Here is a 26,246-nt window from a genome sequence, read left to right as displayed (position 1 = left end):
AGGCAGTCAAATTAGTAAATGCTGGAAATGCCAGCAATAATGCCAGTTCTTGTCCTGTTTACATTTTATGTTTGAAATCCTGTATAACCTTTGCTGAAACCTTTCGGAAAATTGTCTGAAGCGGTCAGAATTTAGCTTCCATTTCCTTAGTGATCAGTCAGCATATGTGTTTCCCTCTGCTTGTTCCAGCCTGCAGGAACCAGTTCATTTATCATTCTCCAGAACTCTGGAGTTATGCTCCAAACCCTTTTTTATATGTACAGAAGGCTCATTTCTGCTGAGCTATTCAATGGCAAGGCCATTTATGCTCAATTTATTCATAAGAAAAAGTAATCACCCCTCAAATGGCTGCTACTTTGCAGCAGAATTGATATTTTATCAGAGAGACTTCCTCTTTCTCCCATTCCCTCAGTGGGCTTTGGCTCAATTAAGAGTAAATAATTCATGAGTTCTCCTTGTTGGTTAAGAAGAGTTTTTCCCTAAGATTTACAATTTGTAAAATGAGTTTGATATTTCCCTTTTCTGCAAGAAAAGAATGGTCAATAGTGATCTTTATCTGCTGCTTTTTTTTTTTGGTGAAAAGTATTGTTTTGTTTTATTCTTAACAAAAGAATATTCTTATTTCTTTATTCTTTCTTATTTCTTATTTCTTTATTCTTAAGTGGATAAACAAATTATTTGTGGCTCAGTGACATTCAGCTGGAGTATTGGGTACCCCCCATGCCTGTACATGATATGGTATGTAGAAATTAACTAATGGACTCTAGTCATTATGACAATAAATAGATTTACTTTTTACATTTAGTTTCATTCCAAATCTTAGTCTAAGATTATTATTTTTGTAACTATATACATATTTTTTAATATAATCATTCTGACAGCCATTAAATGATCTAATGTTCTCATTGACAAATGAAGTCTTATTTCAGATTTCCGTAGGGATCTCCCATTTTTTAATTATACTGTGTCCTCATGGTGCCTGGCATAAATCAGTGAAATGATATAATGAACTTAAATAATGATCTGCTAGTCTGCTACTGAAAAATGAAATTTTGTGCCCAGCAAACAATTCCTTAGAGTCCCTGTAACATTTCAATGTGTCTGAGGTGGTAAGGTGGGAGCTCTGAAACCATACCCATGCCTGGCAAGCTCCATCTTCTTTCTTCATGAGTCTTCCACATCTGGTCATTGCCTTTTGCTCAGAGCACCTGCTCTTTCAGCTTCTTGGATCTGCGTTTTATTTTTTATCTTGGTATATGTGAGAAAAACTGCATTTTCTGATTTCTTTGATTTCAACTTTAATCTGTACTTTACTGTTCCATAAACAATCAATCATCCCCCAAAAACACTTGCTTGGTAGATTTAGAAATTTAGGAATTTAGAATTTCTGAACTAAAAGCAAATTGTCTGACCTAAAATGTCAATGCACCTTCTATTGTTGGATTTAAACAGCAAAATTACGCAGACATTTTTTAGTTTATTTTAGACATTTAGACATTTTTTAGACATTTATTAAAAATAGTTCAGAAATAAAAATAATTTCCTGTTACTTTACTACTTCTATAGAGTAGAAAACTGGAATATCTGAACTGAGTATATGTTTCTGTTGTAGCTATTGTATAAGGACCCAAGCACAGGGAGGACAATAGGGATAGGTAATTTATTTTATTAGACCATCTGGTATAGTTGGAATGTGTATTGAAGCTCTGGGGTTTTCTATGTTTTTGTCACATCTAAGAAGAAAAGAACAGTCTCCAAAACAGACTAAGCACCTAAAAAGCTGAACAAAGATACCAAAACAGGAATCAGAGGTCACCCACGGTCACCCATTTAGGAGAGAAATAAATGAGGGTTTTTCTGTGTGTTTGGCAAGATCATTAATTTATGGATATGAGTATCAGAATCACAGGCATGAGCACTCCATTCATAAAGTAAATCTTGATATCGGGAAATGAAGTAGGCAGGGATCACTCTAGGTCTGAATGAAACCAAAGGACTCTGCAATACTAGTCATTTATATAAACATATTTACAAATATATTTATAAATCTGTATTATATGTACATCTGTATTAACAAAAAATAGTAAGAGTTTTTAAGAACTGGTATCAGGAAAATAGCATGCAAATTAGTGGGTCATTCAAAGCCATTAATGTCAAGTCCATTCCAATTGTCTGTGCACCACAGATTTATGAACTCCAAAAAAAACCAATGGTTTGAGTACCATGGCATGTACAGGTAGATCTTTTCCTAAATTCCCAGAGCAATAATACTCTTTTGTTCACAGTCCTTTTCGTTTGGGTTATAAAAGGGACAAAGCTTAGATCAGAGTGAGTGGGTTTCATTAATGGGTAGATGTTTTGATTTAATACTAGTAGTGCTGTAATACCTAGACACCGCAGTCACACATTCAGCCCATTACGCTATATAGTGCATGCATGTGTGTATTTGCACTTATATGTTAGCAAAAGAATGCCCTGCCAATAGGAGGATTATGCTCTGAGACTCTAAACCTGAAACAAAAAAATCTCTCACATACCTCAAAATACTGAGAATAATACTGCTGAAGTATTACTAGTCTTTAAATTAAGTGTGTGCATGTTTTTGCAAACTGTGATAGTCAAGGAGATTTGTGTCTACTGTGTATTTTTATTCTTCTAAGGCAAAGCAGTGACAGACCATAACTAGTTTAATTTGGAAACTAGAATTTTCAAGAGAATAAGATACTTTTGCTTTCCATATACCATTTATATTAGCATCACATTTGCCAGCTGTATTTCTCATCTGCCCTTTTTATATCATTGTTTTAACAGTAATAGTAAGAGAACACAGGCACATATGATACAGATACAAAAGAAGAAATTGCCACAGAAATTTAGTCTATAGACTGACTATAACAGAAATTTGAGGAAAGTAGAAACGTAGTTTTATTTTCTCACTGAAGAGCTGTTTTATTTACCACTCCCACAACTGAGATACAAGTATTTGTTTTATTATAATCACCTGATTATTACTGTCATCACCACTGAGCAACTGTATTGCCAAATTAATAATTCCCATTACTTAAAATCACTATAATGGATGCTTATCTTCCTTTACATTTCAAGCAGACTGGCCTTAATTTTCTATCCATCTTCTTTTTTTAAAAAAAAAACAACTATGGTTGCAATGTTATTGAAATATTGCATGTTTAATTGGAGAAAACCAGTATTATAAATACAATACCGACATCAGAGTGAGTCATAGGATTAGGAGTAGGAGGCAGATCCGTGATGAAGCACTGTTTTTACTAAATACAACAGTGGATTTTTGAGAACAGTACTGAAAGCAGGTTTTCCCTTCTACGTGCTGTTCTTGCGTTCTAATTTGAGGAGGTCCCACCTTCGTAAAGCCAGATGTGTATGCACAGCATCACTCATCAGACTGTTCTGGTAACAGTCAAAAAGCAGTTTATAGGTCACTACACAGGAATTATTTTTTGTGGGGTAATAACCCTAATATTTTTGTCCTTCGGGTCCCATATCAGCAAAGTGAGAAAAGTGTGGTTTATCTTTTATCTTCATTAGCTGGGGTGTGAGCTTGCTTTTGCTAATGTTCACAAAAATCTGAGTCCTCAGAGACTGGTCACCTCATCCAAAACCAAAACAAAACCAATAACAATAACAAAATCAGAAAAGAAAAACTATCAAAAACAAAAATATTTTTGATCTGTACATAGCTTAAATGGGATTGTTTTCCATTCTGACCTGCCAAGAAACCACGTAGCTACCTATGTGCCTCCTGGAGCTTCCGTCTGGTTGTCCAGGGCATGCAACATAATGTTTGCCAAAACCATGTCTGTGCAGCTGCTGAAGTGTTTTTCAGGGTGAATGCTAGAATATGTTTAAAATTTTAATAAATCTGTCTGGCTTTAAAATATTATAAATACTTCTGTAGATTGCTACCTTGATGTTCCTCATGAAATATTTCAGATCAGTGCATTCATTCAAGTCCAAACTTTTCTTTAATGAAAAATCATTACAATTTTTTTTAATGTTACTAAAGCTACAGAAAAATATTTCTCATTAAGAGTTAAGAAGTCTATTTAAAGCTATTAATGTCCTTTAAATCTGTACATTTGTGCATATTTCATTGCTCTGTTCTTCCCTCCAGTTCTTTTTCTAGCTTGTTGATTTACATACTAAGCTTTCGGAGGAGTGCAATTTCCTTCCAGCTATAGGTTTATTCAGTGCCTAAAGTAAAAAAACTCCTGATCTTGTTAGGGGGATCATATTTTATTCAGTAAAAATGATGAATATGAACTGGAGCAAAGGAACAACTTGGTGCTAAGCCCACAGGCATGTTTTTAACCTAGGGACAATTTTCAGGGAGTACTTTTCACATACTTTGCAGGTCTTGGTCTGATTAATATGATGGGAAGCTGTTGTGTTCATTTTAAGGAGGCTGATTTATGAATCACTGCTCTGTGAAATCAGCTTCTGATTAACACCACTTGAATATGGAGCTGCTGTTATTTACCCACTATATTGTATTATAAATAATAATAATATAAAATTATATAGAGATTATGTAGAGACTAGATGCATATCCCCCCAGCAATATGAATATTGACTCTGGAAAGCTCTCTCTGCTAGACCAGAAACATGCAATTTAGTTGTAGTCTCAGAGGTAAATACTGGTATTTGAGCAGTACTCTGAAGGCATAATTAAGTATTTCAGTGGCTCTGTGCTTCGTTGGTATAGGTTCAACAATTGCTGTGGAGCTCTGATCATGAAGAGGAAAGCTCTTCCCCCTCCACAAAATATTTTAGTGTTTAAAATGTGCAAATTGCCCTGTGCTGAAGACTAACACAATAGGCTTCTGTTTGTACAGCATTCTCTCTCACACAAAAGTTTGAATTACAATGAAATTTTGGTTGAGCAAAATTCAGTTATCTTGAATATCTGTCAAAACATAGCAGGTGAGATTATGCAGTTGGTAATCTATACTTCCTCAAGTGGGGAAAAAAAAAAAAGTTTCCTTCCTCCACCTAGAGGGAGTGCAGGGTATGAAACAAAGCAGGAAGAATGAACAAGTGGAAGGGATGTTCATGCAGGAAACAGGTTTCAATGCTGCACTACAATAAACATATCTAACAATACATTATCCTATATGTAGCTAAATCTGGCACAAGAAAATATACCAGACATCTTGAAAAACAGAAGAACAAAGACTGTCCTGATTTGCTCTCTAACGTTCTGATCTTTTTGGGGTGCTTTTACCCTTGGGCAGAATCCAGCTTGATACAGAACCCATAGGGAATAAGAAAGGATGTCTAATAGAATAAAGCAGAAAATGGCCAAAGGCAAGAACGGGTTAAATGTAAGAAGAGCAAAAAGGAGATTCAGTGATGAGCTGGGAAGGGATACAGGCAGGCAAACACTTGTGCAAAAGGGCACCTTCAGCAGGTGACTTTTCTTCCCCCTGCAGCTTCAGCTACAGGTGGGGATTCAGAACATGAAATAACTGATGTGGTGCAAATCTGTTCCACACCTGTTATCTCAAGACAGGGGCCTGGATTTATCCCAGCTAACTTTACATACATGAATGAGAGAAGCTAGCTTGGGTGCCTTTTGCAAAGCTCTGTGCCCTGGAACAGGAGAGACAGTGAGTAGAAATCATGCCCTGGGGGGCCTGTCTTTCCTGGCTGACATTTCTGACAGCCTGTGACTTTTGAGGTAGGTAACTTCTGCTGCCTGGGGCTCAGGGGGGTGACTGTGGGTCTGAGAGCTTTGAACTTCCAGCAACAAGAGGCAAAATACTGGTGAGTGGAAGAGCTTTGTGTGATCAATATTCCCTGATGTAGAATCACGAACATGTGCAATGGGCTTGAATGAGCCACGTGTATTGGGAGGTTCATCCTTGTGTCAGAGGTGTTGTGTTTAGGGTATAGTACCCCTGACACAGGTTCTTTTCACGGAACATGGGATCTGAAGGCAATAAATGTCCTACTCACCTGTTTTGTCAGGGATATAAGCAGCTAAAGAGCATCTGACAAAAAGTGCTTTAATTCTTGTGATTGAAAGGCACAAATAAAAGAATTTGCACGGCTACTGTATTAGCCCACACTTTTTAATTTCAAACATCATCTCTGTTCTACAGAGAGTAACAATATGTCCATACTGAGGGCAGAATTTAATTCTTAAATTAATTATACCAGATGGTGTGTATGGGGAAAGAGAGTGCTCCTAGACACGTAATAAATAGAGAAGAATTATGTCGAACATAATTTTCTGAAAAATTTTTGAAATATTATGATTACACATTTGTTGCATAAAAGTAACAATTCTGATTCCTTCAGGCTGTACAAGTAATGCCTTTTGGTTGGAGCTCTGGGTACTAGAGTGTCAAGCACAATGCTGACCTTCAGCCAGCAGCTTAAAAATCAGCCCAGAAACCATAGTGAACGCTACTTTTCAAGAGTGTTTTTTTCTCTCCATATTGTGGGTTTCAAAAATTAATTTTGTGGGCAAATGAATAGAACTTTTCTTGCTGTTCTCTTTTCCTTGAACCCACTTGTTAAAAATATTCTTTCATTCTTTGTATCATAAAATCACAGAATAGCTTGTATTGCAAGTGACCCTAAAGCCCATCCAATCCCAACCTCCTGCCATGGGCAGGGACACCTCCCAGCTGCCCAGGGCCCCATCCAGCCTGGCCTTTGAACACCTCCAGGGATGGGGCACCCACAGCTTCTCTGGGCAACCTGTTCCAGTGCCCCCTGCCCTCTGAATGAAGACTTTTCTCATAACATCTAATCTAAATCTCTCCTCTTTTAGTTTTAAACCATTCCCCTTGTCTTATCATTATCTGCCCACGTATTTTCAGCTAACTAGATTTTCTTACTTCCTTACTCTATTGTTTCAGGAGAAAACAAAGCAACAAACAAAACCCCAACAGTTTTTGTAAGCTGTACTGAGATACTTAGAAAACTACAGAAGTGTTGACTGCTAATCTCTGCTTTATATATATATATATATATATATATATATATATATATATATATATAGGTCGTCCTTTTAAAAACTTTTCAGTGGTTGTTAATGCTCTGTTGTGTATCCACAGTGCATTTCAAATCAGTGAGCTTTTTGTCTAAGGGTGGGTGGAAAAAGGGTTGCCTCAGTCAGCGTGCTGCTGAAGATGTGGATGCTTTCCTTGAAGGCGGTCTGATTGATACATGTCATTTAAATCCTGCTGCTAAGATCACTCATTAGAATGAAACCACAATTTGTTCTGGGGGTGGTATTTACATTCCTTATAAAACTTCACTTGATGGAAACTTTCTTTGCTAGATCCTTTGAAGTGTTGTGCACCTTCATTAGAGCAGGATTTGCTGTAATAACAAATGTGAATGCTATTTATTGCACTTAAATATTCAGTATGAAAATCTTGTATGGGCATCATGAAAACTTTGTGTACCTCAGACTGATAGCAGAAACAACTTTGTATGTTTGATCTAAAACAAAAACAACAAAACAACAAAAAACAAGCCCTGAGGCAATGATTTAAGAGTATTTTAACAGCCTTTGGCCATGCAGGGAATTATAACTAGGGGACATGACCCTTTTTCTCTACTCTGATCAGATAGTTGCTGTGAATGCATCAGGTCTCCTTGTCAGATAACTTTCTTTGTGAGAAGCCAGAGCTCTTCCTTCAGCCCCTGTCTGCACATGAAGCACCATAAGAATAAACTGCGTAAAAGGGCTGAATGTGTGTTCCAAGGGACCACAGAGTATTCTCTGTCTTTCCTGGTTCTCAAAAACTATGTTATATGTAAACTTGCCTTTGGTCATCATAAGGCAAATATATATGTATGCATGTGAAAGATGGACAGTTGGATTTCCAACTTTTATTTTTTTTCAGAGTGCATTGTTTCTTACTGTTTTATGAGTTGAGGGATGACATATCTTCACAGTCAAATAAAACTTTACTTCTGATACATGCATAGCATATGATGATTTTAAAATATTGGAAACAGCTGCATTTATTCCTAGTTCCTATGTTTTCTATAGAAGGCACAATATTTAACACCATCTATCTTCAAAGCCATCAGCTAGTACCTCCTGAATCCTTTTAAAGAACATTACAGCACATGTTTTCAAAGCCAACCAACCTCCAAAAATTTAGGAGATGGCAAAATTATGGATGTTCGTACCACAGTAGAAAGTGACTTCCACTTCCTCTTTCCCATTTTGGCAGGAGAGCTATACCCTAGCTTGCTTGGGTCTACAAAAGCTGCCTCAACTTTTTTTTCAGTCTTCTGAAACCCATGTCTGTAAAAGACTGCAAAGCATCTTCTAGGGCTTGAGATTCAGTGATATGGGCCTGTTCTTCTGAAATTATCTTCAATTATGCAATTATAAGTATTTTATTGGTCAGTATTTCTCAGGTACTCAGCATTTTACAACATGACAAACAGCAATGACGGAAGGCTAATTTGTTCTTCATGTGTCCAAACTCCTGTGCAGCTAGTTATACCCTGGGAGATATTTTAACATATAGATCATCTAATTTATGTTAGACTGAATAAACATGGATTTACTGCATCTCAGTAGTAATAAGAGCACATAAAATCCCTGATTGTTTGAAATTTCACCTAATTTCTACTAGGGATGGAGAATTTAATGCAGTTGTTTAGCAGATGAGGCATTAGCGATCCTTTTGGCTTTAGCTAATACTGCTCTTCTGAGATGGAAGGGAACAAGTACGTTGAAAGGCATCATGTTTAATCTTATCATTTTCATGTACTAAAGGCTTTCATTATTAGGTGAAGCTATTTGAGTGGGAAATATGTACATAACATGAATATTTCAGTCAAGTGTGTTATTTATTTTTTTAGAGGGCATTGTTACTTATGATCCTGACAGAATGACAGATGCACTCAGAAGGGTTAAGCTGAAGGTACCATTATATGAACCACTTACCAAGATCAAATGGCACTGCAAAATAGGGAAATGAGCAGAACGTGAGAATTACTGTGCGCTTGAAAATATTAAAATAATCTTACAAGTATGGTTTTCTGTTGCTCTGTAAGAGTCATTACTGTTAGAGAGAAAATACGTCTTCCTTTGAACAGCTGGGAAAATGTGGCAGAGTACTTGAGCACTTGTTGAAAACTAAAAATCTACTTTTTGGATTTAACAAATGTGAAACTTCTGCAATTATTTTTGTACCAAATCTGGCAAGTCAGTGTGTCAGTCTAGTGTTGCCAGCATCTGTGTATCCCGTCAGAGATAAATATAAAATGTTGACTAGTGGCAACAGAGGATGAATGTGAGCTGCATAGGAGGGCAGGATGAATGTGCCCACAGTTGAGCACAGCATGTGTAGCAGTGGTAGTGCATACAAACCCTGTATGCGTGGTGATGGATGCAGATTATTAAAGGGAGCGATTACCTGTTGTAGTTTAATGTTTGATTACTTTAATAGCAGACTGAACAAAATGTATGGAAGTATAGGTTATGTTATGGAGATATGTACTTCATCAGAGGCTGTATATAGGTCCTATAGATTTGACTGTCTGAAATCTATTAATGCAGTCATAGATTAAAATTATCTATGGAGTACAATGGTGAATGCAACAGGAAGGACCACTCTTGCAGGAGAAACAGAACCAGAATGTGTATAAAGAAGTTGTGATTCAGTTTTTGTTATTTTCCAGTGGTTTTGATATATTTGTTTAATGATGTGAAAGTAAAATCTATACAGGTTGCTATATTCTCTTTAGCATAATCCCTTCCTTCTCTTTCCCTTCCTTTGCAGCAATAGTAAAATTCTTTGTAACAGTAGACAATTTTGCTGTGGACAATGGAAAGCTAAGTAGATGGACACAGATCTGCCTGAATATGTGAATATGCCACAAGTCATGTGTATAGAACTAGACTTTATCTAGGTTTTAAGACATCAGAAAAATATTTTACCTACCACACCAGATGACATCCTTTTATTGCAGACAGCTCTGAGAACTCTGAACTATCTTTTTTAGGATTATATTGTTCCCTTACTGGTACTGTTCTGTGAAAACAAGTCTCCCTTCTGCCTACTCTTTTTCTAGAGAAGCAGAATTGTGGAAAGCAAAAAGTTTTTAAGGCACTTAATCTTTCCAGTTAAATCCATGTTGCATTTCAAGAGTCCATTATAATTCTCTCCTTTAAAGTCCTTTCCCCTCTGATCACATCACTGGACGGGCCCACTCTTCATATGACCGTGACTTTTTACAGTGAGTGGCCTACATACTTAAATGCATACAAAAGGCATTGTTCAGCACATCCTAAAAATAAACACTTCTGAGCTGGAAAGCCATCTAAACTTATCACTTCAAAGCATTCATCATTCCTAAGAGCACTGGTATTATAATGAGAAAATATTGTATAGATGCAGTTGGTTCTGGATCTCACGCAGAAAAAAACGGGTGATAATTCAACAAACACTTATTAATAAGTATAATGCTTAATGATCTGAAGGGTTTCCTGTGAATCTGCTTGCTGTAGAAACATAGAGCTAATGCTAAGCTTCATAAGGTTGTTTTTCAGCTGATACAAAAAATAATCAGCCTAATAAAGACAGGTAACATTAATAATGCCTACAAAAATGATAGCCCCTTGGGACAGTAAGAGGACTAAACTAACCCTTCTTATATTTACATAGAATATAATCGCATTCATGTCCTCCAAGCACTTTGTTGAAGGGATTTCCAGATGCATATTAGCAGTATTTTAGCAGTAAATAAGAAGCAATGTTTAAAATAACACTTGAATCAGACCTCATTTTTCCCCGTGTCTTTTTCATAGCCACTAAAACTAACTACAGTATAGAAGCAGATCATAGGAAGCTATATTGTTGCCTTTGAAACTGTCAGATCTCTGTGAGATCAGCAAGTCTTGGCACCTTTTGATTTTGTTTGCCTGCAAAATAAAACCATCACTGTATGAAATATGTACCAAACTTTAAAAAATAATAATAAATAAATAAGAATCTCTAGAAAAATAAAGTCAGATTTGCGAATAACAACTCTGCTTTTAAAAACTTTTGAAAATATCTGAGTCATCTTTGTTTTTGCCTGTTAAATTACTGGCACATGGAGGATGTTAATGATTATATTTATTATGCATTTCCTCTATTTTCTCCAACTGTTTAATTTATTTTGTCACTTCCTTGGCTTTCATTATATTTTATCCCTTTTATTGTTTCTTTCCAACTTTATGGCCAACTAAAACATAAGATTATTACTGTGGAGATCCAGCACAGATGGTTCAAATCCTGGGCTCAGTACGTGGCTGCAGGGCATGTACAGAGGGCAGAGAGGAGGAAGGCTCACTCTCAGGCAAAAGACCATTTGCTAAGCACCTCCATGGAAACGTCTGCCTCCATCTGGCCTGATGTAGCCCCAGCCCGGAGGAGAGTAGGATGGGCAGCCATGCCTCATCTGTGTTTTCCCCTCCTTGGACACACTGTCTTTTTGCTTATGGTAGGACAATTCAGCATCTTTCTCACCATTCTACAAGGAAACTTAATCTGTTCTGATGAGGAGAGCCTCTTAATACCACAGGAAGGGGCAGGGATTGTATTTCTGTAAGCTTTCCTATTTAATGCTCATGAATAATATTTGTAGGGTTGGCCCTCTGGCAGGTGAAGGTAACTGTGCATTTAGAGACTGCCTTTTCTAGCACGTACAGGGCGATGTCCATTCAAGGCTGCGAGGAGAACTTGACACACCGCACGTGTATTTCCTAAAAAAACATTTGTGTTCTGTGATGTGGATTTGGAAAAGAGAAAAACCCTCACATACCTTAATGTAAAATCAGAATTCATACAGTCTTTGCTGCTGGGAAGTTTCTTCTGGTGAAACAAGGCACTGAAATTGAGTCTTGTTGAATAGGGGAGGGGACATCTTTGTTTTTTTTTGCTGCAATTTTGCCAGCTGTCCTCAGTTAACATCAACAAAGTTGGGAAATTCAGTTACATCATTTCAGTCACCTCTTGGCTGCAGGAATAGTGTAACTTGCAGATATGAAAGGTTATGAATTTGTTGGAGAGTTTTGTATTAGCCATGTGAGTGTTACATTGTTATACAATTTCTGCTGACTTTCTTGCAGCCGCTCAGATCCAGGGCTCCCAGATCAATTAATATTTCTCTATGGATTAATGAAATATGAGAAGAAATGAAATATGAAAGAATGCAAGAGAGTACTGATGAGTTTCCAAAAGAGAAAAGAAGCTACAAGAAATGCTCTTCAGATTTATTTCTCTTTATTTTTTTTGTTTCATTTATTTTTTATCTCACTGCCTGGCTGAGCTAGTCGTAGTTTTAAATTGCCAATGTGTGGCACTGTCTTTTGCCAGTAAGCTGTTTGGAGAAAATTAACAGGAAATATTATCTGTCAGGAAAAACAAACAAAATAAAATGCAGCTGTGCATAACATAATGATTCAGAATTTAAAATGCTAAGCAAAATTCTTCATGTTCCTGTCCTTGCATTGTTGAAATGCTATTGTTGTTACAAGTGCTGGAGTAGATGAATCAAACAGCTACGGCTGTTTGTTAATATGCAAGCTACATTTGACAGCACCATTTTTAGGCCATTAAGCCTTTTTTGTTACCCAGCGTTTCATGGTATCAAACAACAACCTGAGGGAACCATCTCAGCATCTCATTTAATTATCAACTATCAACCATCTCATCTAATTATGTTGATCTTTAAGGACCTTAACAGTTGTATTTCTTCCAAAACGAAGTCTATGCTACGTATAAGTCCCTCTTGAAGGGCAGACATAGGTCTTGAGTAGCTGAGAGCATTCTGCTGGCTTTGATGTCTAGAGGAATCACAACAGTGGAAGCACCCAAAAGCGAAAAGAGAGAGTTCATATACAGCAGTAAATCAGTCAGTGATTCGGTCAATCTTTTGAGAAAATACAATAGGACAAAAATATATAGTTTCAGTAAATAACATCACACACACATCCACTAACCACGCGTTATGCAGGTTCACCAGCCTGTAAGGCTGCAGCCTGATTTAGTCTGACCTGTAGATGCCTGACTCTATTCTAGCATATTGGATAATAATACAATGGGAAAAATCCTTAACAGTAAGCATGTGTTCAGATTCTTAAAAGTAAATAGAGTAAATAGTATTGTATATATTCATAAAACATTAAATCAGAAGCACTCTGAAAGCATATGGTTATCAAAGAGCGAGTCTGAAATGTGAACTTCTAGCAACTTTTCCCTTGAATACTGCAAACATTTTTCTTCCTTTGCTCTTCTTTCCATTTTGGTGATTTTTAATGCTTCCTTGAATTTCAGATGAAGTCTGCTTAAGTGGTGGACAGTTGTAACTTACCAGGGGACAAATAGGAAACAGCATAATCATTAATCAAAAAGCAGAAGCCCTGGGCATGGAGTCAAAGTGCATTGTCTGCCAAACAGTTTTCTACAGATTACTTGATAATGATATTAAGATTGATCACACAGTACTGCTCTCATAGGTGATGTGAGCTGACCTACTTTTAAAGGGGGTTAATTTGCAATTTCACTGTAGCAAATAGGGATGTTGGTTTGTGTAATGTGATTTACTAATAGGATTCAAAACATGCACAACCTTAACCCTCTTTTCGGAAGGAAGGATGATCAATTCACATTGTCAGGGAAAACATTTCTGCACAGATAAGGTTCTCAGATGTTATTTCTGTTACACGGAAGATTTACCCTACTGAATGAGGAAGGTGTAAAAACTCATTACACTAAGCAACATGTTATAAAACAATGCCTGATTTAACGTGGCCCCCAATCTTAAGAAGTGAAAAATTGGAAAAGAAATTCTCAGTTCTTCCTACAAATGAGGCACAAGGGCTTAGAGAGTTGGGCCCACAATGTGATTTCTGCTCTGTAGCCCAGCTTTTGGTCTCTTGTCTGTTTGCTCAGAAGGCATGTGGGTTTTGGGGCATCAAAGCTCTGTAGTTTGAGGTAGATGAATATATGGGGCACACCATGTGTTAGCTATGCAGCGGTGTGATATTTCTCTGCTGACCTGTCTGGTCTATGTTGTCTCAAGCCCTCCTGCAGGTTTGCATCTTTTCGCAGTTGTGCTGCTCCATAGTCAATGTGTGCTCAGGGCATAACGTCTTCTGAGTTACAACAGAGCTGCCCAGGCAAGAAGGGCTAAGCAGGTCTGGTGATGGTGACAACCATCAGCCCTGAGTGTAGGTCACCGGGTAAGTCTGTCACCTCAAGGTAGCTCCAAGGTACCAGAGCAGCAGCAGCCTGCTTGTAGCCAGGGCCAGGGCTGCGTGTGCAGGCACCTCCCAGGCCAGCAGGCCCTCAGGTGCACGTGAGGATGGGGGTCCCCAGTGATGCTCAACAGAGCAATTGCAGCCCACTGTTGTATGCTAAGGTTCATTATAAAGCTGTCTAGTTTGTCCAGATGCAGATCTTCACAAAGGCAGAAAGGTGGGTGTGCTTCTCTCTAACAATGAAACCCTCCCTGCTCAATTATAAGTCCCTGCTGCAATGCATGGAAGGCTGTGGATGTTAAACATGGACAAAACAGTGTATGTTCTCTTCACTGAATTACTGAAATATCCGAACAAATTTAGCAGATGTGTTAAATCAGAAACTTGACATGGAAAATTTTAGATTAAGACAAAATATACAATTAAAACCTAGATTTTTTAAAAGGAAAACGTGAGGGAGAAGATGGTGCTATTTACAGTTGTCATGGCAACATAGTTCTTGCTTTTATAAAGTGCTTGTCTTTGGGGATTTGAGGGAAGCGAAGAGAGGAAAGATTTTGTTGTTTCTTGAGCAAAGTTTACACAGCTGATTGTTTATGCTTTGTTCTAGTTTTTCTGTAACCATCTCACCAAGTACCCAGTTACTTTAACATAATCGTTCCAAGCCAGCAGGAGTGGGATCAGGGAAGGCAAAAGGCCCAAAGGAGTAATATAAAACTCAGGGACTGAGCAGTTAGTTCCCTGCTCTTATTTCTAGGATCAGATGCCTAAATTGTTGCAGGTATGCTCTGTGGGCCATGGATCTAAAGCCTTAGTTTTACAATGTCATGATTTTAACAAAGTTCTTTTTCCATCAATGCCAGAATGATTTGCTCCGAAATACTGCCTTTATTAAAAGAGAAATCTCAAGAGAACACAAAGGTGTCTGTTCTGAGTTGGGCCCATTTTCAGTAGGGGCTTGAAGAAAGAACCAAAGTGACTTCCTAAAGCCCCGCAGGGTTGCAGCAGCCCACCGCCTTGCCCGGGCACTGACTGACCCCTTTGCTGCTGCCTGCCGGTGCTTGGCAGGTCTGGATGGTGCTGGTAAGCCTGAAAGCATGTCACAGCAGCTGTGGCCTTGTAGCTCTCCTGAAGTCAAAAGCACTCTGCTGATTCACGGGCATCTCTGCTTGCTCCTGCTCATCGCCCTGCTGCCTCATACAGTTCGTGTCTGGATTTGGGAAGAACATGGACTGTGTTTGAAAACTGCTCTCGTGCTGCCGCCTGCAGACACTGTGGAGGAGTCTGAGACGGGTGCTCCAGCCTGGTTGGGATCCAGAGGTTATGAGGTTTCTTTCTGCGCTTCTCCTGATCTGGAAGGGTGGTGGGTGAAATTGCCTCCGGATGTGCCAGGGTGCTTCTGAGGCTCGCTGATGGAAGAGCGTTGAGTGCTGCAGTGCAGCTGCTTGGCTCCCAAAAGCTGATGCTGCTGCTCGGGGCACGAGTGTTGGCAGGGGGATGATGTGGACTGCCCCTACACCTCGACTCCTGCTCTCCTCTGTCGATGAGCTGTTGCTGTGTGTGCTGCCTTGTTAGGGCCAAGGTAGCTGGAGGGAAAGGGTCGAATGCTGCTTTCAGTGTCATCAGTTCTTACTCGTTCTGATAAAGACATATCGATGGTTTGAGGCTGGGGCCTGATGCCAAACTTCCTTCTCATGAAGAAAGACCTATGCTTCTGACCTATGAGCAGAGATTATACATGGCTCTGCCTTCATGAATGCGTGGGATACCATTACAGGACTATTACTGTTTTAGAGGTCTTTCCCATAGTGTTTTTAATTATTTCCCTTCTCTAGAGGAGAATATTTAAAATAATCAACCACAGCAGTGGCACCAGCAAGCCCAGCCCTGTTTGGGCTACTCAGCAGCAAGTAGGAACACAACATCTCTGAAAAACTCTGATTTTCTGTCTCTTTGGAACAGCAGAGGTTCAAAACTAGCCAGCTCATTAACACCTCTGCTGTGACCTGACATGGACATCTTTGTCAGGCTTTGCATATGGTCTCATAGCAAATGACTCTCTCTGAAATCTGGGGGGTAGCTTCCAGGAGTTAACTGAAGGAACCAAAGGAGTTAATAGAAATTATTTTCCCAGGAACTAATAAAAGACAAAAATAAACGTCTCTTTCAATTAGAGATATGTTCTGTACTATCATCTCTGTTTTTGTTGTAGTTGTTGTTTGTTTTCTTTTCTTTTCATGTAATTTTTATTTTAGTTATAAATGGAAAACTTAAAAGATCACTGCAGCAGGACAGAAATGACTGAGGTGTCCTTAGAGAAGCTGGTCTGGTTTCAGTTACCACAGAAATGAAGAGCTCTAAAAAATGCATCTGGGAGCAAACAGAATTTCAAGAAAGCAAAATATTAATTGTTTATATATTTAACATATTATGCCAGTAGAAGATAGGCTTCAGGCACATTTTATACTGCTTTAGAAAAAAGGCTATGCTTCAGCTTCTAGCAATACAAAAAAGGATAAATATGTGTTCCCCATGTGCCATGTTAGACTTCTGGTAAGAGAAAACTGTGTGGCAGTACAGCACCGTTCCTGAATCCCTCCATCAACAACTTTTTCACTCTTGAACTGTTCCACGTAAGATGCTCTGGAAGCCAGTGCGTGCCAAAAATATTGGCTTAGTGGTCTGAGTAGAAACTGAAAAGAGAAACCATGGTGAGGAATCCAGTATTTTAAAGGAATATTAAGTTGGCTGGCAGTTCTGTTTTCCATTTTAAATCTCAAAATGAGTAAATAAGTTTTTTATAGGTCATAAAATAAAGTTCTTAGTAGTTAATGTTGTAGATGGTATTGTTTGTGTATTCTATTTGAAAATGTAAAATTCACACCTTAATTAGGAGATTCCTATTCTAAATGAGAGTTAGTTTAGTATATGTTACTTGCAATAATATGTGTTATTAACATTCCTATTGATAAATGAAATTTTGATTTTTATTCTAACTGCCAAAAAAAAAATCTCAACAAAATTTCATAATGTATCTTTTTTGATTAAGAGTTTGAAGCGCTCTGCTTTGCTAGGTTGAATCACACTAAAACACGTTTTTTGTTTTCCAAATTGCATCAAAATTAACAAGGTTAGTTTTCTCAACCCATCAAACTGTTTTAATTGTAGGATGTTCATTAATGTGAAAAAGGAGACAGAAAAAGATGTTTTTAAAAAGTTAGCTCATTTGAAATTAAACAAAACATTTAAAATATTTAAAATGCAGTGAAAATGTTCCTAAATCATTACTTGTACAGTAAGTTTTTTAAATTCTCTTTAATCCCTCAAATTAGTTTTCCATATTTGTTTTCTCTTTTCTATTCTGAGCCAAAAGACCTCATGTATAATGCCCAGCCAGTGGTATAAGCTAACGTTTTTACTTCTTTTTGCCAAGAAAGACATGAAGCATTTTGAAACTAGTCCCTGTTGTTCTTGAAACTCATTGAACCCAAACTCTTTGAGATGTTTTTCTATCGTTAATCGCTTTTAGAATACCACTGTATGAGATCTGATTTTGAAAAAAAAAGGGAAAACAGAGCCATCCCTGCATTCATACGTGTGCCTGGAAAGCAGCTCAATCGTGTTAAGGTCTGGGGGCTGTGCACCGAGCAGCATAACGTGTTACTAAGCAATCTGCTGAGCTGCGGTACGCGGCACAGAAGGATCAAGGGTTCCCAGAGCAAAGCAGTTTCTCTGCATCCTGATGCATGTGCACTGTGCCCATCGCTCTCCTTGCCGCCCCCGCATTGTCTGTGTGGCAACAGCGCTGGGGTCTTGCTTAGCTGGCTTCACAGCAGGAGCAGCCACCCTGAGCTCAAAAAGTCTGCTGGGTGCGGTGCTGTGCTTGGTCTGCCCCGGGTACTGGCAGGGTGGGCTTACAGGAGGTCAGGGGTGATTGGCTTGCCAGCATGAAGCTGGATGCTTTGGACATGGCTTTTAAAACTGGTACAAAACTCAAGTTACTGATTTTCTTTCCTTTTAATCTTTTGAAAGTCAGCTGTTGGACAGGTGGCATGTTAAAATGTTAACGAGCGCTTTGACTTTTGTTAATGATGCTTTACTATTTCTTAATCATTGCCCTTTGTACAGTTATTGTCCTTGGGTGGCTTTTCACAAAGACAATGCTTTACAAGTGCTTTTTAAGCCATGGTAGGCTCTCAGTGCCAGCTGCAAAGAGGAAAATGCCCACTTACACACTGCACAGGCCCTTGCAGCCAGTGGCATTGGGCATACAGGCTCTGCTACTTAGTTGGGTTTTGTTATTTTTTTTTAAACACGTAGCTGTCTGTGTTGGCTTCTAGTGCCATCTGGTGGGCTGTAGTTTTATTTCTCTGGTGTGTTCATGTACAGACATTACAAGCCTGTATATTTATATGCAAAGATATCAATATTGCTTTCTGTACACTTATGCGCCCTTCAGGAATAATCCATTCAAAAGTATTTATGATAATATCTGACATTTCAGATAGCTATAAATTAGAATTTGAAAACATTATAGAAAAGTAAACCAGAACTATATTTGCAAGTATACTGTATGACAAATGCTCATCTCTTCCTTTAATGGAGACTTCTAAGATAGTATGTAAATGTTTCAGCCTTTCTAAATTGTGTTGTTGCCTGTTTGCACTTGGAAGTACTTACTGTTCCTGTGTTTGTACATCTTGCTCTACCTGTACCTTTTAATGTCAATGGTGTAAAAATTATATTCTCCCATTTGTAACATTTTATGCATTTTGAACTCATGATGAAGACTACTTTCATGTTCTAAAGTGGACTCCTTCTTTTCTTTTCTAGACACTGGTTTGGTCCTCTGACTGCTCAAGTAGACTTAAGGATTCTGTAAGTAAAAATTTTCCATTTCGTTGTTTTTAACCTCTGATTTACGTTAATAAAGTATTGCAGCCAAATAATAGGTAATACCTGAAGGTTTGTAGGTAACGAGTGGGTTCTGCATTTGGGCTTTGGGCAGGTGTTTTTTTAAGGCCCTTGGTAATTTCCAGTGTAAACAGATGAGCACCAGGAGTGTTACTGTTCTCCGTGTCTGGGGATTCACTGTCCAGCCCGTTTTGCCTAAAACTAGAACTTCCAATTCCTGACAGGCAGGCATACTGTTCGCTGTGGCTGCTGCCTGTGCTGCAGCTGTTGAGCTGGAGGTCTCCTGACTGGGGTGGTTTGGATGGCCTAGAGCCTGAGCCTGTGAAGGGCACGACGGTGGTAGCTGGCACGATGCAGGACACATGCAGGGGTTTTATTGGCCTTCCCAAGAGAGCAGGCAGTTTCCCAAATGTTGCTGTACACTCCTGATAGTCCCTGAGAGACTCCAGTCGGAACTGCTCTAATGCCTGTGCCTGCAACACTGCTGCTGGTTCAAAAGGTGCGGTGAGAGGGGTGGTGCTAATACCTCCCTGTGTCTGGAAACTGTGACCTCTCTATGAAACGTATATCAACTGCTTATTTTAAAAGATCCATTTCAGAATAGTCCAGTATTTGCTAATGAAATGGAAGCAAACTGGGAGTCATGAGATGCTTCATTTTCCCCACTTGTACAAATGTGGTAAGCAAGCAGAAGGGAAGAGCTTTCCTCTCTCAATGGCTGGGAGTTCATTACTGATGGTGGGGTAAGCAAAGTTCCCTAGGACTTCTATGAAGAGGGTGAGAAGACTGCAGAGCTCTGACTGTTAGCATTTTAGAAGCATTGAACTATTTAGGCTGCATGTGAAAAATGTCATTGCCTACTGAGCAGTTAATGTGCCCATCAGTTATGGCACAAACTGTTCTGTCTTTTGGCAGCCAGAGGAAACAGAGCTCAGTATCATTCAGGTGGCCTGTAATTGCTTTGTTTTGCGCAACACTGCATGAAGTGACTGAGTCCCAAACTTGAAAGCATTGCAATAAAGAGCTTAAATGGGTTTGCATGTGGAGCAAAGAATGCTAAGTGCCTGAAATTTGGTTGTGAAAGATTCTTAAGCACATTCCAATTTACTCAGAAAGACTTTTCCCCAGTAGTTAGTATGCTGCTTCCTAAGTAGAAAAAGACATGAAAAAAAAAGTGTGTATACTGTATACCAAATGCGCACACACCCAATTAGTTTGCGTTGCAGTTTGCAGCATGGTATGTTGTGGCATTAATAACTCTATCAGAAACAGAAATGATAGTTGGTCAAATGATGGGCTTCAGAGTTTAGCAAAGAGCCCTGCATAATTTCAGGGTTTTGTTAGTTTTCTTGTCACCCCCGAAACTCAGTAGCAGTGAGCTGGAGAATGACAGATACCTCTAGAAGGAGGGTTAATTTAGCCACATTACAGGCCTTCGTTGAGGACTTGCTATACTAGCATCTTCTGGTCATGCTGGTTTTATGGTTCAGATGTGCTGGCCATGCAAAGAAGTGTAGCTTAAGTTACTGGTAGGCATACTGCCAAGCAGATCCCAAGCACTCACTTGGATGGCTGGCATTTAACAGGCCTAATGTCCACGGTGCTGGCTTAAGGGCTCTGTGACCCCTCTTGAGTGAAAGATGCTATGATACAGCTTTATGGGCCATAAGATCATGATTGCTGTTCCAGACGTTTTCCTGTTTAACATACCAGAACATTAAACTGCTCCATAAATTCACTTCCCTTCACATTGTCAGTGGAGGAACAATAGATTGCTTCACTTGGCTACTGTAAATTGGCCTTCAGAAAAATCTGTCTGTCCATGGGTTATATGTGATGTGAAGGTGCCCAGCTGACTTGTTCTGCTAGGCTGGACTGCTGCTCACCTGCTCATGCTAGGCAAGCTCAGTCCTGTCAGTGTTTTACCTGAAGACAAAAGGATTAGTTAGATTTTTGCTGGAGTTGCACTATTCACCAGCAAGCTGAAGCAGGACTACAGAAAGGTGAGTTAGTCTGGTTTTGTGCTTCTAATACTGACTAAAAAAATTCAACAATGCTATGGTGGAGTAACTGAAAGGAGGGCTTGCTTGGAGGCACTGTCCCTTTTGAAGTTGCCTGATGTTGCTGGAGCTGAGCTGCTGAATCCAGAGGCAGCTCTTTGCCGGTGAGTTTGTGTGCCTCATGCTGTTGTTGTATCCACTGACAAACCTGCCTTGAAACAGCTGCTTGGAGATATCAGGCATGTTTTTCACTGAGAGCAAACAGCTACATTCCAATGGGGTTCTACTGGACCAGGCTCTGCCTTCAATTACCAGCAAGCAACTCCATGGGTCATCTTCAAGCAACTACATCTATGTCCACCTCAGCCCTGTTATGCTTTTGATTTAGAATAGGGTTTTTTCATGAAAACACTGGTCATTTTTAGCTTTTACTTACAGTTGTGTATTTATAGCATCAGCTTTGCTGAGTGGCTCCCCTTGACTGCTGGACTTTTCTCTGTAACTGTTAATGAAGTATTCACTCTTGCAGCATACCTACACAACCTGCTGGTATCAAAAAAATATCAGTAGAAGTGTCACAAAATCTTAGACTTTTTCAAAGCTCAGTTTCAGCAATTTTCCCATTCATGTATTGTGTTCTTTTAAATAGTTTTTCTTTTATTAAAAAAAAAAAAAAATCAGCATGAGAGTAATGCAGGATAATGTGAGTAAAAATGCCAAGTTACCCTAAGATTTCTAAACAGCAACAAACTGTTCAACAAACACTTTAATGCAAGAAATTTCCAAGTGGAAATAATGACCAGGTGTAATAAAAGACACTTCATTCCAGATAACCCATTGGCTTGAAGAGGACTAAAATGCAAATAAGAGCATGGCTTGACTCATTATATTGATTAATGTATGGTGTTTTTCTGTTTGTTTGGTGTTTTTTTTATTTTTATTTAGGGTGTGTGTGTATATAATCATAGTAGTTGCATAGAATCTCATACAAGTATAAATTTCATAGTAAAGATGTCTTTATTCCAAAATAATAATGTGTTAGCCAGACAGCTACAAAACATCTACACAAGACTTTGGTAAGAAATATTCATGGTAGCTTTTTCATAATTCCACAGCAAACAAAAACCATGAAGGAAATCTAAAAATGCGATCAAAAAAATATGTTTTAAATTGTATGCTGCACACACAGAGGCCTACTGTACATTTGTTAAGCTCCTAACTTTTTATTATGTGTAAAGCTTCTACAGTTTGTATGTTAGAAAAAAAATAACATACACACAATGCTAAAATCTGAGAGTTGAGGTCTACAAAACGGGAGTGATACCTGTGCTTTCAGTTCAGCAGTATTATTCATGAGTGAAGAGAGAGAACAGTTCTCATTTTTATTGACTGATAATCAGTGGCTATTACACTACTAGAAAGTTTACAGTAACAATGCAATAATTCTACATATTGTATATCAGAGCTTTTTTTTTTCTCAATAGAAAATCAACCTTTTTTTTGTGTTTGTTCTTTTTCTTAAAAAAATGTAATAAGCTTAAATATTTTTTGTATCAAGTTAGAATAAAGACAAGTGACTTGTAAAACATTTCAACAGAAAAACAGTGTGAAAAGCTGAACCTAAGTAGGAATGATCACATATTTCTGACCAAATGCAATCTACATTGTCATTGTATGTATTAACAAGGTGGGAAGATTCCAACATTCATAACTCTAATGAGCCTAAGAGAAATGACTGGAAATCACACTGAATAGCCTCCTCACTAAGAGAAAAAGCACATGGAGAATCAAATTGGTAAGAACCACAGAGAAAGGAAAGCCAGATTTTTTTTTTTTTAGTGGATATTTTTGTGGGCATGTTCAGAAAAATGTTACGCATTTCATACATGCCTACAGGTATATTTGGACTATTCAGCCTTTGGCAAAGGGAGTCATTAAAAGACAAAACAGCTTGATGAACTGGAACAAACATGAAAATGAAGATAACATTATTTTTAACTGATTATTTGCAATAGCTAGCATGATTCTGCAGGAGTAGCATGAACAAGTGTTAAGGGTTGATTAGATAAAATATAGTCTGTAAACTCACAGCATTTTTTTCCATGCAAGAGCCACTTTCTTCTTCAGCTCCCCCCACCCCAAGCTCTCACTGAGCCAAGCATACAAAAAGCACTGTCACAGATTTCATAGCCAATGATTATTTTTATTAATGATCAGCCTCAGCAGGCCTAGTCTCTGTCAGACTCAGCAGGCGCAGCTCACAAAGGTAGGTGGAGTATGGATTTAGGCTGCATGTGTAGCCCTGCCCTGGCTGGGCACCTAGCACTAATGGCTGTAGCTCTTTGCAACTATCTATGTCTTCACCTGAAATATGTTCAGCTGGTTGCTCCTCCTGTATCTATATCATTCCACTGAATTTCGTTTTATTCAAATTTTTTGGTCATTAAAAGGGTAATATGCAAGGTAAGATCATAAATACATTATTTCAGGGTGGTCTTGTTGCTACACTGTAATGGCAGTGCTGTAGGGACAAAAAAAAATGTAAAATTTTTCAATAGGTACAAGGAGGCAAACTACCTTGATATTACTATTATTAAACGTGCCAAGCTGTGCGAACTGTAAAGTGTTTGGTTTTTAGCATGAAACTGGTTTTTTTTTTTGTTTGTTTTTCTCCTGGTTTGGTTCCCTATGAGCTTGCACCCATTTCATTTAGCAGCGGCAGGAGAGGATAAACACTGCAGTGGTTCCATTATTTCCCTATCTCTACCTTCATTCCAGGCCTAAAAATGCAGAAGAATACCTTGAGGGGGTGGGATGTGACAGCTGTGGAAGTCCTGAGCAGCCCTCGTAGTGTCCAGTGGAGAAATGATGATGATCAGCCCTACAGTGTAATGCAACCAGCCCATCTAGATACGGGGAGGTAATGAGAAGATTCCCAGAGTAGCGGTGACGAAGTTGAACAGCCTCAGTGCGTTGTGTTTCACATCAAATGTGGACGCTTAAAACCTGGGCATTGGGTTCTCAGAATTGTGACCAAGTGTTAAAAAAAGTGAGTAAATTATTTAAGGCTGGTATAAAGAGACTAAAATATAAATTTTCTCCATTCATTTCTCTCAAGCTTGTTGTGTTAGCATCAACAGTCTATATTCAGTGCATTGTTATTATTTCTGTAGAAACATAGGTGTATGCTGCCTTTCCTGGACAAAAAGATAACCTGTCACCTTCATCTCTTATTATTAATGTTAAATTGTTAAACATACAGGAGAGTATTATATTCCAATACCAAGGGAAGCTCAAGATCTCACTGGTCTACATGTAGGGATAAGAGCTGAACTCTTCAGGAGATGGTGTAAAATAGCAAAAGCAATTACAGTGGTGAGGAGTTCTATTTTCTAATCTCAGGCAGTTTGTTCATCGCTTACGTGGCCAAGGAAGACATTTATCCTGGCTGGTACAAACACAAATGCGTAATTCTCACAAATTTACTGATTTTTAGATCCTCCTAAACTCTGAGTAAAAAACACTAAAAACATAAATGACACTGCTGTAAATATATTATTGCATTGATTTTTAATTTTGTTTCTAAGAGTGTGATTGTTTCATTCCAGAGGTTCCCTTCCATTTGTTTGCTATAAGGGATGCAAGAGAACCTGTCTCACTTTTTCTCTACTGTTTTTATTATATCGAAATCCTCTTTCTCTCTTCATTTGTGATTAACATTATCATGAAACTGAATCTAGTTTTTTAGTGTCTTTCACGTGGAAACCGTTCCATGATACAGCTATTGTGACTCTCTGTGTTTGGACTAATTTCTATTAGTTCCGTAAGCATTTTGAGCAAGAGTGGGTCAACCAAATACAGGAATATGGCCTCTAAATATATTATGATAGTCACGTTTTCTTTGTGTGCTGTGACTGTGTAGTGGGCAGATGTCACTATTGAGCTGCACAGATTATTTAAGTTTTAAAGAAACAAAGACTGCTTTGCGTGGAACACAACACCCATGTGAACGAAAGTATATAGGATAGTTATTATAACTGTTAGCTTAACCCAGTAGTGTAAAAAGATAAACATGCACCTTTAATATTATTGAACCAGCATTACTGAAATTATTCCTTGGCATAGTTGTGTAATCACATAGGCACTGCTTTGGATTTTCAAAATCAGATCAAGAGAGAAATCCTCCCACATATGAAACATGTTACTTTAACTTAGTTATGTTAATATGCATGCATCCCATGTCTTTACAAGCAGTATTTCTATATGGCTATTCCATGTCCACAGATATGTCTGTATTTCAGTTAAATGACTCACAATGACTTACGATTTTTATGCATTAAGGGCTAGCTGGAGTATCAAAGATTTACTCTCAGCATTAATCTGTGAGGAAATATTTATAAAATATATTTCTTGCACCAGCAAGACTAAAAAGCAAACCACACTGCAAAAATGAAAACTAATATACACTTTGTATATATTTTTTTTGTTTTAAAAACCAAACCAAGGTTGACTTTCCATTTAGCTCAGAGTGCATCACTTGGAAGCCTTGTTTTGCTAACAAGGATGAACATTACATGCTCTTAGCTCCTTTTTGTCTTTGCAGCTAGTAAACTGAGTACTTTTGGATCTCTTCTTTACCGTCATATAGCGTTCCTGAATTCCACCTCCACAGAGCGTAGAACATTCTGTCCAAGCAGTCCATGGTTTCAGCCTACAAACTGGGAGGAGAAAAAAATCATTTGATTGTGTACCACTATGCATGTCTGCTCACTTACATCTTTGGAATTTAAGATAGCCTATTGCCTAGCTTATTACAGCAGGCAATTAAGGAACCCAGTTAAATATATTCAAGATATATTTGAAAAACATTGAAAATTGTATTAAAAAAGATATGTACTGTCTACATTATAAAACAAAATTAAGAAACTGTTAAACGTCAGACAAGCATGAACCATAAATCAGCAGTGACTCATATCCTGATAATGTAAACTATATAAGATACTATGTTTTACTGATTAGAGGCCTCAGTGCTTGAATACTGTCCCTTAATAAAGAAAGAGCACATC

At 38.3% G+C, this 26,246-nt stretch overlaps 1 protein-coding gene and 1 long non-coding RNA gene across 4 annotated transcripts in view; one reads left to right on the top strand and one right to left on the bottom strand.

Annotated features, from left to right (window-relative positions):
• Positions 1-26,246, top strand: part of LOC121071566 — a 299,785-nt gene that overhangs the window by 223,555 nt on the left and 49,984 nt on the right. Inside the window, exon 6 of the long non-coding RNA XR_005820694.1 lies at positions 19,100-19,144. This is a non-coding gene — a long non-coding RNA (uncharacterized LOC121071566). The remainder of the gene's footprint in view (positions 1-19,099; positions 19,145-26,246) is intronic.
• Positions 22,542-26,246, bottom strand: part of SPON1 (spondin 1) — a 350,491-nt gene continuing 346,786 nt past the window's right edge. For all 3 annotated transcript variants that reach the window (XM_040559905.1, XM_040559906.1, XM_040559904.1), the window contains one exon: positions 22,542-25,898. In XM_040559905.1, the coding sequence (XP_040415839.1) occupies positions 25,735-25,898 (164 nt within the window). In that variant the 3' untranslated portion in view covers positions 22,542-25,734. The remainder of the gene's footprint in view (positions 25,899-26,246) is intronic.

This window comes from Cygnus olor, chromosome 5 (assembly GCF_009769625.2).
Source record: "Cygnus olor isolate bCygOlo1 chromosome 5, bCygOlo1.pri.v2, whole genome shotgun sequence".
Lineage (NCBI taxonomy): Eukaryota > Metazoa > Chordata > Aves > Anseriformes > Anatidae > Cygnus > Cygnus olor.
The sequence above is the reverse complement of the archived record's forward strand: the minus strand, read 5'-3'. Positions and strand labels throughout refer to the sequence as shown.